Genomic DNA, 15,122 nt, shown 5'->3' on the forward strand with positions numbered 1-15,122 from the left:
ACCTGATAAAGACCATTTTCAGGGACATGTCGACTGACAAAATAAAGGGAGATATTAGGTTGAGGCTGCAATCAGTTAGGAGGCCAAGCGATAAGTCAACTAGAGCGAGAGATCTTCGTGGACATCAGGACCTTTCCACTATCAGCCATGCTCGATAGTTGTGTCTGACTTCGACCCTCTCGCCGCCGTCAGGTTCTGGCCGTCCGTAACGGCACGCTGGAACTGCACGGCCGGCCGCTGGACGTGACGTGGACGTACCTGGCCAGCACGGCCGCCGCCGGCGCCACGTCCATCACGCTGGACCGGGCCGTCGGCTGGGCCGTGGGAGATGAGATCGTCATCGCCACCACCGGAGACAAGTCAGTGCCGGGGGCGGGCAGTGCGGAGCGGGTGCCGGGGGCGGGCAGTGCGAGCGGGACCGGAACGGGACGGCTGGAGGACGCGGGGCGGGGCATTGTCGGTTATGTGATGCTGGTGGATGAGATGAGGTAGATTACACTGACTCTCCGTCACCGTCCCCAGATTCTCCATTGGTGAGTCGGAGAAGCGGGTCATCTTTGCGGTTTTTCTGACTCTCTGACTCTCCCACCCATGCCTCCTCAGGTTCTCCATGGGCGAGTCGGAGAAGCGCGTCATCTCGGCGGTTTCCGAGGACGGCCTGACGCTCACCCTGGACACTCCGCTGGCGTTCGAGCACATCAGCTCGGAGCAAACGTTCGCCGGGCAGACGGTCCGTATGCGTGCGGAGGTCGGACTGCTGACCCGCAATGTGAAGGTGCGCGGCTCGGTAAATGATGAGTTCACAGAGGAGGTGCGGGCCTGTGCCGCCGGCTTCCAGCCAGGTAAGAACCGGTGGGAGGAAAGGCTGCTATTTACAACCAAGCTGTCAGATATCGTATTTGTTTTACATTGTTCTTTTTAAATTCATACGATTCAGCTGTGTTATTTGTTAGGATAAAATAATGCTCATCTTCAAAGTTTGTAGGCGGTCATCTATCATAAGAACATAAGTTCATGTTTTGATGACACCAGCATTTCCTCACCATCCGCCCTCTGGCCTCCTCCAACGCCGCTCTCCGTCCATCCCACAGGCCAGTTTGACGTGCAGACGTGTTTCCACGGCCGGTACGGCGCCGAGACGGTCACCGATCAGTTCGGAGCCACCGTCATGATACACGCCAAGTACCAGAACCAGCACCTCGTCACCGGCCGCATCGAGTATGTCGAGGTCACCGAGGCCGGGCAGGTCAGTACCGAGGGGTCACCGAGGCCAGACAGGTGAGTATAGAGGGGTCATTGGGGCCGGGCAGGTCAGTAACGAGGGGTCACCGAGGCCGGGCAGGTCAGCAGAGACCTCAGTAAAGTCAGCATCACGGCCTATTTGTAAGTAAGTACGTACATGATGGGCGTGTAGATGTACCGCGCATTTGAGACTGTCTAGATCGGTAACGTGGATTTATATGGAAGTTTCCGAGACCTACAAGTTGTTGATCGTAACGTTTGACGCTTTTTTGTTATAAGGTAGTTAGCACTCAGTTTGTGCAGTGTATATCCCTTGACGCCAATTCTAGAGGTAAGACGCAATGGCTGTTGCGAACTTGCTTTGACGCCATTGTTCTCGGTCTGTAGGCGTTCCGTCTGGGCCGTTACCCGATTCACTTCCATCTGAACGGGAACGTGACGGGCTCGTACGTGCGGGGCTGTGCCATCCACCGCACCTACAACCGGGCCGTCACCATCCACGCCGTGGACTATCTGCTCGGTTAGTATCCGGAGAGGGAGGATGTGGGCTGATTTACTTGGTTTGATCCCGTGGTTGCTCAGCGGTCCAATGTCGCGTTATTCACTATTTTGGAGAAACAGCTCTGTATGCTAGTTTGAAATGCGTATAGCAAACAAACAGAGTAAATGCGTAGCGCAAGCAGATAGAGTTACGGTAAAGTCCTCTAAATGATTGAACCTTAGCTGTGTTTCAAACACGGACAAATTGAGTTGTTTGAGTCTTTTCACTATAAAAAATAGCATATTTTTTAAGATCACACTTTTACTATCTCCTCTGACGATCTCGCTTCCCGTCCAGTGGAGCACAACGTGGCGTACAACACCATGGGTCACGCATTCTTCACCGAGGACGGCATCGAGGCCTACAACGTGATCCAGTACAACCTGGCCGTGTTCACGCGGACATCGTCCTCCCTGCTGAACGTGGACGTCACGCCCGCCTCCTACTGGGTCGTCAACCCCACCAACATCGTCAGGTACGGGCTGAGTTGGCCGGAACATCGTCAGGTATGGACTGAGTTAGCCGGAACATCTTCAGGTATGGACTGAGTTAGCCGAAACATCTTAAAGCACGGACTGAGCTTGCCGAAACATCGTAAAGCACGGACTGAGTTAGCCGAAACATCGTCAGGTATGGACTGAGTTAGCCGGAACATCGTGATGTAGAGACTGATTTAGCTGAAACATTGTCAGTTAGAGACTACCGGCGTAGGCCTCAGTTAACCTAATGTAGACTTACTGGACGTGACGTTGCAGTTATTTTAACGTCGCTGTTTTATTTCAGACATAACGCGGCGGCGGGCGGTAGCCACTTCGGTTACTGGTACCGCACGGAGGCCCACCCGAGCGGGCCGAGCTTCACCACCAGCTACTGTCCCAACCACGCGCCCATGGGAGAGTTCTACAACAACAGCGCCCACTCCTTCGGAAGGTACGCAGGGGAACGATGGGATCCAGCAATACCTCTGCTTAGACCCGAAATGACTTCAATTAAAAGCGATATAGTTCAAAAGGTTTTTGTCTTGAATATTGATGGAAATAAGATTTTTTTGTGAATGCTCTTTTGATAACACCAGACTATATTTTCTTGCGTCACCTGTTACCGATCACCATCATTTTGGCCACCGACAACTTCCACCTCTTTTTAACGTCTTTTTAACGTCCCCTGTTCCCTATTCCCTCAGGTACGGCCTGTGGGTGTTCTCAATGGACGGCTACTTCCCTCTGAGCGGCGGTGAGGACACGTGCACCGGACAACCGGACGTGGCCCGCTTCGGACAGTTCCTGGCCTGGCGCTGCGAGCGAGGGGCAGAGGTCGTACTCGGAGGTAAGGCAGACTGGGGCCGGCGGGGGGCTCCCTCTCAGGGCAGTCAGTGTGTCTACGGAGTACGGAATGGGGTTATTGAAACTACTACTGTAAGGGTTTATTGTACTGTAGCTACAACATAGACCTCGAGGCTCGACGTCTTCATGAGCCCAAACAACCTTGATTCTTGATTCTTGATTCCTGTATCATTTTGACGAACGTGGCCTTCGTTTTTTAGTAATGAAGTAACGACGGACGCATGGTAATTACATTTTATGATCGCATCGTATTGCCTGTCCAAGCGCAACCCATGTCTCCTTCTCAGGCGCCCTACGTTTTGAGAATTTCACCGTGGTGGATAATGAGATGGCCGGACTGGAGATGGTCAAGGTCAAGGGACCGTTCGGAAACGACGGACCAGGTGGGCCAGACGCGTACCCTGGATAGTGCGCTTCGTAGCTTTTAGTACATTAGCTTGAGTTTTCAAAGTGCGATTTTTTTGTATTGTTTAGTGGATTTGCCGATAAGGCAATCCTGTTTGTGCAACATACTCGTGATTTAGTGAGATTTCACTCTTGCAGCTGCCAGGCCCCATGTGTCGTTGTCCGCCACATTCCCAGTCCCGAACGTCTTACAAGAGCTGGCTTTTGATCTTGTCACATCCGTCCACAGGTGTTTTGAACGCTCTAGTAGTCGGTCGCTCAGCGCTGGCCGGCGAAGCCTGCACTGAGAGCGGCATCATCACGCCCAAGCAGTACATCTTCAGCGTGGACGGCGCCACGTTCGTCAACTTTGACGGCGCGTGCACGGCGCTGACAGCCTGCTCGCAGTGCAAGCCGGAGCAGGGCGGCTTCCACCACCAGTTCCGCCGGGTCGTCTACGACAACGCGCCGAATAAGGTACGGGGCGAGCGGGTGGGGAGTCGGGCTTGAAGTGTAAGCACTGACGATACTTGCTGGGTTCACAAACCAACCAGCTCTGCTACTCGTGTATGATAAATTAAAATGTGAATGAATCAGCCTTTTATTTTCACTGTGCATTCCGAAGTGGACTCACTAGAGCGTGTTCCACAATAACCCCCGTTCACCGTCCACAGATGAAGTGGAAGTGGACGCACGAGAGCGTGTTCCACGACACGGACGGCTCTCTGAGCGGGGAGGAGGACGGCGTGGTGCTGCCCTGGACGGACATCCTGCCGGCCGACCGCTGCACCAGGGGCCTGGCCGGCTTCGACCTCAACCCCGCGGTGAGAGGCGCGGGAAGGAGATATAATTAATGTAATGGTGTAATATTGGTAAAGCTGGAGGTGGCAGCTCACAGCTATGGTCAGAGGCAGTGAAGTGGTCCACCGCTGTTGACGCCGTGTTTCCCTCTGGCAGGTGGTGACGGCCGTGTGTGACTCCTCCGTCTCCATCCACCGAATGGCGTTCAACCAGCCCACGCCCTCCAGCCTGCTGTACAAGGCCGTCAACTTCACCTCCCGCCACGGCACGGCCACGGCCAACTGGCAGAAGAAGCGTCTGACACACCCCTCGGGCTGGATGGCGCTGCTCGTCGGCGGCGAGACGCACAACCTTCAGTTCGCCGACTCTGACCAGGTGACGGACGCGGAGATCGGCCGTACAGTGGCTGGGTGTGTATCAGGAGAGTAAGTATTACAAACGGATTGTAAATGCTAAGCAATAGGAAAATCCGTTCATGATACGTTTTCCCTTGTTCGTGTGATCGGGGCCAGTGTCTGACGTTCAACTTGAAGTGTTGAATTTATCCGTGAACATAGCGCAGTGTTTGATGGCCCCGGTTTCTGACGCTGCCCCTCCCTCCCTCCACAGCTGACCAACATATCGTACACGGCGCGGTTCTACTTCCTGAAGCCGGAGGACCGGCTGGCCGTATCCCACTCGATGCTGCAGCGGCCCGACCGGCTGCAGGCGGGCGGCGCGCCCTCCAACGGCTCCGGGCCACCGCTGGACTTCAGCGCCGGCCGGCACGGCGACATTCACTGGGACAACGACACCTACACCATGTCCTACATGGGTACGGCGAACGGCGCTTCTATGTATATTTGTGCTTACTTACGATAGCAGTTTTTCCTTTCAATTTCGCTGGAATGGGAATAACCATTTACTTTTTAATTGTGAATTTTATTGTTTTACTTTGCCAGCTTGGCTTCACGCGTGAAGTGTCTGCTGAGCAGGTCGTTTGTCTAGGAGTATGAAAGTTTATTTTTAGCACCACCTCTTCAAGCAATCGTCTCTTTCAGACATAAAAGTTACCAACTACAAAGAATTTGCTTTGCCTTGGAACAGGTATATTACATTACAGGCTATTATAGACATGATATTAGATTCAAGTACAGCAAAAGCACAGTTACTAGGCAATAGGCAGACAGGCGCAATGTTACCCGCTACACGCGCAGTGACGAAAACACTTTCGCGTCACTCGGGCACAACAGGTCCTGACTGGACCGGTGTCCCACCGGTACTCACATCGCAGCGTGGCGAGGTCGAACAAGAGCACTGCCCCGGCCGAGTCGAGTCGGGCGAGTCCGGCGAGGGTGAGCAGCCCCGACCTACGCCACGCGCGCGTATTTGTACCGTCACACGCAGTGTGACGTCACGGCCCGCGCACTTTCACAGTATCCGAAGGTCCGCGGTAAAACATATACAAATAATACGCCTGACCTGACCGAACATATACAACTATGAACTATATGAGTGTGCGAAAGAATCCTTCCTTGCTCGCGAATCGAATCACATTCGAAACAATTGTGCTAACTCAAGAAACCATAAAACGACAGCTTTACATACAGAATACCAGATATGATATCAGGTCACACTTGGTCAAAATTTTGTTAACAGTTGCAATCATCACAATAAACAATTCGACCTGGTACCTCATCATTGTTTATTGTACCAGAAGGCCCGTATTGTTTATCGCAATGGTACATTGCCATTTTTGAAACGTACATAAAACAACCGACAAATAATACAACTTCATTAGGTATGTTTTCTGTTTTAGGATAAGCCCGTGAAACCACGTAAGATGCTGAACATTCCGTGACACACACCAGAGACCTAATGCATATCTCACCCTATATGTGACCATGTAGTCCATATTAAACATTGCTGCGACCCACACGAGGTTTGGCCCCTGCATATTTAACTCTGAAGTACTGTACAACCTGCGGTCTGTAGATGTCGGTCCTGCAATACGTCATTATGCACGTATCTATCGTTGAATACGTCGTAATCCATTATCAACAGACAATAAATGATATGATCCGTAGTCCAGGCAAAAGAATAAGAACTGTTGCAATCCAATGCAGTGCTTATTGCATGAGTAGTTACAATAAACTACAAATTCTAAACGTCGAAGAAACGCACGCGTCACGCGGCACAATCATATGTTATACAGTGCTACAATGAAGTAAACCTGTTCCGATCCAAGGCAGTGCAATTAATACAATTAAGTGCATAATGTTAATGTGGAAGAGAGAGCGCGCGCGCGCCGCGCGGCACAGCTGTAGGTGCGACGGGCTGTCGTCCCACGCTGACCCGGTTTCGCCACCGCTCTGTCCCGAGGGTCGGGCTCTGCCTGTGCGTAGATTGCCACACCATGCCGACTCGCCGGTGCGTGCGGGTGGGGAGGTTTCATCACGGCGCCGGCCTCGGTCAAGGCCAGCTGGACTTGGTCCTCGCTGCCGCTGCGTGGTGTTACGAGCCTTGCGCCACCATGGCGGCGACACAGGCCGCGTTCAGCTCGATCGTGCACCTCGGCAGCGCGGGTCGCGCCTCACCGCGACCGTGATTTTCTCACATTCCTCCCTTTTTTATAGAGGCACAATAGCTCCAACCTTTGGGGCTTAACGTCCTGAAACAGCTAAAAGTGATACACATGCACACACAAGAATCAACCATTACCTAATATCATTAACCAGCGAAGATCACTTGAACTTCACTCACTATTGGTTCTTTTGGGTCGTTTGGTTCTGTCCTCGTTCCCTGGCATGTATTCCCTTGACGTTTTACTATTCACCACAATAGTAAAATAAATCCATCAACCTACGAGTAGGACCTTGCCAGCGAACGGCTGATAGTCCTTGTTTGGCCTATATGGAGCATCATTCCGCCGAGGTATCCTGGACCCTGGTTTTGGCCAAGATTATCTGTAGCAAAAGATTCCGGGTCATTCAGGGTCATGCGGATAGGTGTAATACGATCGGATAATCGGAGATATGACACGGGCGGTTGTAACACTGGTCATGTACGGCTGCTATGTTATGTACTGCCACAAACAACTCATTGCTGGGCAACACAGAAGCAGAGTGACCTGGTGTAGCACAGCGATAGTTCTCCTTATGAACCTCGGAGTTGATAACAGAAAACTGATATCTGCAAATAGCAAGAGGCAAGCTGATCGTTCGTCAAGCTGGAACGGGCACGATTTCTCTCTCCCTGTCTGTCGGTGTGAGGAGGGTCAAAGGTTTCGGGGTGGCTTTGACATTGAAAACACACAGTGAGCCCCAGCAACACGACGGTGTCCGATCTCTCCCCAGTCACAACTCGGCTCAGTTTGACGGTCGACGGCCACACAAGAATCCGGCATGGAGCACTTGTGCACGATCGACAGGTCAGCGTAGCCTTCTCTCACCGCGGTGTGCCCTGCGTTTCGGTTTGCCAACACACGCATCCAAGTACTCTACCTTGGCGTACGGGTGTGGGACCGATAACTTTGTTGCACCTTTATGAAGCCAACACAAGCGTCCGAGTATTGCACCTCGAAACACTGGTGTGGGTTCGGATATTGGGCGCGTATGGGCGGCCACCGGCCAGTATATCTGGCATGTGCAGCGGTCTCGCTCGCCACGGCTGGTCGGTCACACCTAGTCGCATGGTAGCACATCTGTGGTTTTAACGCTTAATTACTCACCCCAAACCCCAACTGTACCCTGGTCTCACGTGGACGTTTGGGTTCGAGATGTAGCGACCGCCTCAGCTGGGTCAATGATCAGAGGCCATGAAAGTGAGAGTGCAGGACTCAGGCCACCTGGTCGGGTGCCTGACGTCTCCGGCGCCAGACGCGACAAGCGGTCGCTGTTCACAGGGAGAAGTCTGCTGTAACAGGGCCAGATCATTCAATCTCCGGTGGAGCTTCCACAGTGCTCGCATCAGCATTAGGGTGGCAATATTCAAGAACAGCCGTGCAATGAACCACGTCATTTGCCCTTCTGGTTGATTAGACCAGAGATAAGGGTGACATGACGGCAGCGGATGTACTTACAAGGGTCTCCTATCGGTCAGCTGAATGTTGCAATAAGATGTGACATAGTCAGGAATCATTATCCCAGAGGTAATGCTGCTCCAAAAGTTTAGCGGAAAGCCGATGGAAAATAATTGACTATGGCTCATCTGATAAATTTATCCTTTAACAACTCATGCTAACTCACACAACCACATGCCAGAGAACTTGACAGGGCTGCCAGACCTTCCAGAACCTTATACCTTATAACATAGGTACCGACAATTATTAGCATCCATACAGCACTAATCTAAGGGGAATAGCGATCGGACGCTCTCCTTGTCCTCTGGGGATCGTTGATTTCCCGGAGGCGTCCTCTGAGGACGAGTCAGGATCTGAGCGAACAGCTCGTCCCGCTGCAGCTGTCCCCTGACGGGCTGTCTGCCCGATAGGCCATCCTGCTGGCCACGGGAATCGGACACGTCCGATCCCAGTTCTCCACTCAGAGGAGGAACCATATTCCGGGCCCTAAGGCACCCAGAACTCTGGTGACTCCGCTGCCTGATCGAGAGTTGCGCTCGATCCTGGTTCCAACAGCGGAACGGCGAAGCGGTATCGTTAGCTCAGAAAATTCCTCCTGCCCCAGGCTCTCTGTAGCCGGGCTTCTATACTATATCCTGCCTTTCATTGGCAGCGACTGGGATCTGCACAGATCTGAACTGCATCGCAGCCTTTCTCTGGCCATCCCGATACACATGGGAGACTGGGCGGGGTTTCAGTCGGTCACAGTGCACTTTTTTTTTCGCGGTTTCTTTGAACCGGGCTTACGGACCCGCAGCTGTGTCATTGTAATGGTAATCACTTACCACATAGCCGGGCTCATACTTTCTAGTTAATTTCGAGGCATTACCAGGATTGGTGACGGGCCGATAAAGGTAGACAAGGTCTCCCACCTTGTAGGATTTATCTCCGGCATGCCGGTTGAACACACGCTCGTTCGTGAGACCGAGAAGCCTTTTGATTGACGATTGTCTGAGCAATCGCATCAAACTGCCTCTCTCTCTCTCTCCCTCTCTCTTTCTCTCTCACTCACTCTCACTCTCTCTCACACTCTCTCTCTTTCTACCTCTCTCTCTTTCTTTTTTTTTCACTCACTCACTCTCTCTCTCTCACTCTCTCTCACTCTCTCTCAGTTGCGTGACCTGCCATCATCTAACTCCGCGGAGTTAGAAGAGAGTCACGCGCCCAGCGCCTGCTCGATAGTCAACCGGAGTTGCCTTCGAACATGAGGCGGGGCTCAACTAGTTGCTGGATTGACATCTTTTCGTACGCGTTTTTATCTATCAACGAATGTGAAGCGCCCGGCTGTCAATTGGAGCAGACACTTCGTGCGAATCCGTCGACAAACGCATCAATTGCAATGGGTGGTGGTGGCTGAAGGAAGGCCCTGCAAGTTTTTTGAACAGTGGTTGGCTGGGTGTCCAGTCTGTTTGCATGCTGCGCAAACAATGTTTGTGCAGGCTGCTGTCGGATGGCCGTCTCCGCAGATAAAACACACCGGTCCTTTCTCGTAGTAGGGACCCGTCTGACCATTGAGAGAGTACTGCTTTGGACAGTCTCTTTTGAAGTGTCCCACCTGTCCACACCGGTAGCATTCAGAGGACGACGTATTAGCCCGAGGCTGTCTGGCGTCCATCTGAGGCTGTCGGCCGCCCATTGACCTCTGCATTGTTTTGCGAGAAGGTCGACGATTGGTACGTTGCAACTGTCCTCGCCCAGAGACGCTGGCATTGTGCTGGGCTGATCCTTCAGCATCAAACATAGCGTTGATGGTTGCCTTTTTAAAATAACGAGCGTTAACGTCCTCCAAATGAGCAGCCAGATCGACAGCTTCGTCAAAGTTTTCAATCTGACGCTCGACGAGTGAACGGCTCAACATCGGAGGTAGTCCTGTCACGAACTGCTCGAGCGTGATGCGGTTCATAATACCTCTTTGGACCTCTCGTGGCTCTGCAGTGCCCATATCACGCACAAGTTCAGGGTACGCAAGACAAGCCAGTCTTTCCACCTCCTGAGCGAATTTCCGTACTGGAGTTTCGCGACCCATGCGGGCGGAGTGGAGCTGAGAGACGTGCTTACTAAGGTCGACCACGCCTCCATATTGTTTAAGTAGAGCATGTTTAACCCTGGCCCAGTTGTACTGAGAGGGACTAAAACGATTGCGAAGGCTCTCCAAGAAGCTCAATACTTGCGTCTCGACGCGCAGTGCCAACAGCGGCAGAATCGACTCATCGGGAGTTCCCGTGAGTTCCAGAAGTAGATCAACCTTTTGCACCCAGTCAGTAACGGCAGTACCGTTATATTCACCTTTGAAGACCGGGAGGTTGCGCAACACGAACGAATCGTATTGACCCGTGCCTCGATTAGAATCAAATAGTGCACTGTGCTCTTGACCGACACCGACCATCTCACCCCTCGCCACCTCATGTGACCGGGACTGACCTGTATTGGCGCCGAGTACCTCCAGACGGGGTCGTTGGTCGCCCGCCGCGCCGTACTGGCTGAGCACATCATAATACTCCTCCTCTCCTCCGACGGCGGCAGGGTTCCCCGGAGTGGTGCCTGCTCCGCCCTCCGCCTTCGTGCCGGAGGTCCCCTGTGTTGGATTTCCCATGAATCTAGAACATGAGAAGAGAAGGATCTGACGCAGATAATTGCCTGTAGCCTCTACCTTTCCCAATCAGAGCTACACCGGTTCAACGTCACTGGCGATGCCATTCTACAGGCCAGCTGCGGGCCAGGCAGAGGCGTGTAGTGCGTAGGCCCTCGGGGGATTCTGCCCGTACGCAAATCCGGTCGATAGAGAGGGGGGAAAGCCATCCCTGGTGCGCGCACACTCCAAATTAACCTCTCTACACCCGGCATCCCAGAGCACGCGAGCGGCTGGCAAATCTAACTAACTTATCTGAGTCAGCAAATATTATGATGCCTCACGGCTTTATATTCTTCAATGACCTTTAAGAATAATGTTGCCGGAATGGCATCTCAAAGCATCACGAGATATGTCGGACGATGTTACCATGAATTTTAATCACGAAAGAAATTGATCGGTCCGTCTCGGCCGGTCGGCTGCCCCGGTTTTCCTCACGCACCACGCAGCGATGTTGAAGGTGAAAGTGAAAACGCGGCTCAGCTCTCGCTTTCGGCTGGGGCGCCTGACCGTGAACCGATTCGACGGAAGCGATCGTTTCAGAACCAAAGCAGGTCAACATAACAAATGAAAGGAAACAAACCAAGAACACCTTCCGTCGCACGAAACCTGATATTAAATTTAGCCACCGTCGCACAAACCCTGCTATTAAATAGCCATCATTTGAATGAAATCCATTTGCTCACAATAATTGGTGCATCAAATAAGCATCGACGCAAATCGGCTTACCATTAAATTATGCACCAATGTGGAACTGAATGTAGACAAATTACGAACAAAAAACATTGTTCCTTCTAATTGGAAGTAGAATAAACATTGGTTGAGGAACACAAAAATTATTTATAAAATAAACAAAAAATAAGCATTTATGGACCGACAATTCAAAATCAAATCGAATATAATAAAAATGTTGAATGTCAAATATCATCTGCCGTCTCAAATTCTAACTAAATTAGAACATCACACACCCCGTGTGCTGCCAAGCAGTTCATTCTCGGAATAAGAAACCAGCGACAGAAATATCCGATGTGCCAAGGAATATCCTGGGTTGCAACTGCAACCCAGCACAACCGATCGTGAAAGTGATCAGTACAGTAAAAAGAACCAAAAGACAAATCAATCTCATCGAGAGATTGATCAGGAGCCTGAGTGCCTGAGACTTGAAATCGGGTGTCATTGTGCCTGTATCTTTACAAAAAACAATTACTAATGCAAACTAAATAAAACCTGTCCCTAGTCCCTTGATCGATCAGATTCAAGTCATACCGGCATCGAGCCCCCAGTGTGAATTTTATTGTTTTACTTTGCCAGCTTGGCTTCACGCGTGAAGTGTCTGCTGAGCAGGTCGTTTGTCTAGGAGTATGAAAGTTTATTTTTAGCACCACCTCTTCAAGCAATCGTCTCTTTCAGACATAAAAGTTACCAACTACAAAGAATTTGCTTTGCCTTGGAACAGGTATATTACATTACAGGCTATTATAGACATGATATTAGATTCAAGTACAGCAAAAGCACAGTTACTAGGCAATAGGCAGACAGGCGCAATGTTACCCGCTACACGCGCAGTGACGAAAACACTTTCGCGTCACTCGGGCACAACAGGTCCTGACTGGACCGGTGTCCCACCGGTACTCACATCGCAGCGTGGCGAGGTCGAACAAGAGCACTGCCCCGGCCGAGTCGAGTCGGGCGAGTCCGGCGAGGGTGAGCAGCCCCGACCTACGCCACGCGCGCGTATTTGTACCGTCACACGCAGTGTGACGTCACGGCCCGCGCACTTTCACAGTATCCGAAGGTCCGCGGTAAAACATATACAAATAATACGCCTGACCTGACCGAACATATACAACTATGAACTATATGAGTGTGCGAAAGAATCCTTCCTTGCTCGCGAATCGAATCACATTCGAAACAATTGTGCTAACTCAAGAAACCATAAAACGACAGCTTTACATACAGAATACCAGATATGATATCAGGTCACACTTGGTCAAAATTTTGTTAACAGTTGCAATCATCACAATAAACAATTCGACCTGGTACCTCATCATTGTTTATTGTACCAGAAGGCCCGTATTGTTTATCGCAATGGTACATTGCCATTTTTGAAACGTACATAAAACAACCGACAAATAATACAACTTCATTAGGTATGTTTTCTGTTTTAGGATAAGCCCGTGAAACCACGTAAGATGCTGAACATTCCGTGACACACACCAGAGACCTAATGCATATCTCACCCTATATGTGACCATGTAGTCCATATTAAACATTGCTGCGACCCACACGAGGTTTGGCCCCTGCATATTTAACTCTGAAGTACTGTACAACCTGCGGTCTGTAGATGTCGGTCCTGCAATACGTCATTATGCACGTATCTATCGTTGAATACGTCGTAATCCATTATCAACAGACAATAAATGATATGATCCGTAGTCCAGGCAAAAGAATAAGAACTGTTGCAATCCAATGCAGTGCTTATTGCATGAGTAGTTACAATAAACTACAAATTCTAAACGTCGAAGAAACGCACGCGTCACGCGGCACAATCATATGTTATACAGTGCTACAATGAAGTAAACCTGTTCCGATCCAAGGCAGTGCAATTAATACAATTAAGTGCATAATGTTAATGTGGAAGAGAGAGCGCGCGCGCGCCGCGCGGCACAGCTGTAGGTGCGACGGGCTGTCGTCCCACGCTGACCCGGTTTCGCCACCGCTCTGTCCCGAGGGTCGGGCTCTGCCTGTGCGTAGATTGCCACACCATGCCGACTCGCCGGTGCGTGCGGGTGGGGAGGTTTCATCACGGCGCCGGCCTCGGTCAAGGCCAGCTGGACTTGGTCCTCGCTGCCGCTGCGTGGTGTTACGAGCCTTGCGCCACCATGGCGGCGACACAGGCCGCGTTCAGCTCGATCGTGCACCTCGGCAGCGCGGGTCGCGCCTCACCGCGACCGTGATTTTCTCACATAATAAGTTTTTGCTTCGAATGAAATGCTTTTATAACAGAGATTGAATGATACGTAAGTCAGCTCATCGATTTGGCGCAACCATGGTCGATAATTTTCTCAATAGTTACTGCTTCAAAGCTCTAACTCGAAAGCATATTCGATTTCACCCCTTTGCATTGTAGACAGTGGTCAGATGCCCTAATGTTGCTTACCCCTCCCTCAGTTGCCGGTCAGACCCGCTGATGCCCCCCCCCCCCCCCGCCGTCAGTTGCCGGTCAGACCCGCTGATATTACCCCCCCCCCCCCATGTCAGTTGCCGGTCAGACCCGCTCTCGGCGCGCGGCCGGTCCGTTCGAGGACCGCGACAAGGGCGCGCAGCGGGACGTCCGTCTGGTGGTGGAGCGGTGCTTCTTCGAGGGCTGTGTGCCGCCGCCGGCTCCGACGGTGCCGACCGGCCGGCCCGACACCGTGCAGCTGTGGTCGCAGGCCGCTGACGGACAGTGGGCCGTGCCCGGGGAGATGGAGGACGTCACAATCCCCGCCGGTGAGACGCCGCGCAGCGGAGGACTGCGTGGGTCAACAGGGTTTAGGGCAATAATTACTGTCTCAATGTAAAACAGTGTTTTCTTATCCCTGTTATCACTCAAAGAAACTCTGATCAGTGATAGGATTTCTTAGTGTGGTTTTATTTTACCTACTCATTTGTTTCTGTTGGCCAGACTGACTATATTTCGATTCGTTCTTGCGGTCCAGCCTAGTCTAAGCGTTTTCAGACCTGTGTGTGCTGATTTCGCTGTGTTTCAGACCGGTGGTTGCTGACCGATGTCACTGTATTTCAGACCTGTGGGTGCTGACCGCTGTGACTGTGTTTCAGACCTGTGGATGCTGACCGATGTCACTGTGTTTCAGACCTGTGGGTGCTGACCGACATAGCCCTGCCGCCCATCCGTCGTCTCACCATTTACGGCGTGCTGGAGATCGGAGACGACATGGACAACGTGCTCAGCTGCACCCACATCGTCGTCTATGGAAAACTGGTGGCAGGTCGGTACTGGGCGGCATACTCCACAGTCGGCTGCCCTTAACCTTTGAATGATGGAATTTCGTTTTATTTCCTCTCTTCCACTCCGCCAGG

General features: G+C 51.7%; 1 protein-coding gene across 1 annotated transcript in view; it reads left to right on the plus strand.

Moving 5' to 3' along the window:
• The window catches only part of LOC122386844 (fibrocystin-L-like), a 37,423-nt gene extending 22,547 nt beyond the window's left edge, over positions 1-14,876 (plus strand). Inside the window, exons 25-38 of the mRNA XM_043376509.1 lie at positions 193-359; positions 604-842; positions 1,092-1,246; positions 1,630-1,762; positions 2,081-2,258; positions 2,567-2,713; positions 2,967-3,109; positions 3,414-3,509; positions 3,761-3,987; positions 4,185-4,334; positions 4,468-4,686; positions 4,921-5,125; positions 14,301-14,531; positions 14,827-14,876. Of these exons, the coding sequence (XP_043232444.1) occupies positions 193-359; positions 604-842; positions 1,092-1,246; positions 1,630-1,762; positions 2,081-2,258; positions 2,567-2,713; positions 2,967-3,109; positions 3,414-3,509; positions 3,761-3,987; positions 4,185-4,334; positions 4,468-4,686; positions 4,921-5,125; positions 14,301-14,531; positions 14,827-14,876 (2,340 nt within the window). The remainder of the gene's footprint in view (positions 1-192; positions 360-603; positions 843-1,091; positions 1,247-1,629; positions 1,763-2,080; positions 2,259-2,566; positions 2,714-2,966; positions 3,110-3,413; positions 3,510-3,760; positions 3,988-4,184; positions 4,335-4,467; positions 4,687-4,920; positions 5,126-14,300; positions 14,532-14,826) is intronic.
• Positions 14,877-15,122: the final 246 nt, after the last annotated feature.

The sequence above is a fragment of the Amphibalanus amphitrite genome, unplaced genomic scaffold (assembly GCF_019059575.1).
Source record: "Amphibalanus amphitrite isolate SeventyFive unplaced genomic scaffold, NRLGWU_Aamphi_draft 000016F_arrow, whole genome shotgun sequence".
NCBI lineage: Eukaryota > Metazoa > Arthropoda > Thecostraca > Balanomorpha > Balanidae > Amphibalanus > Amphibalanus amphitrite.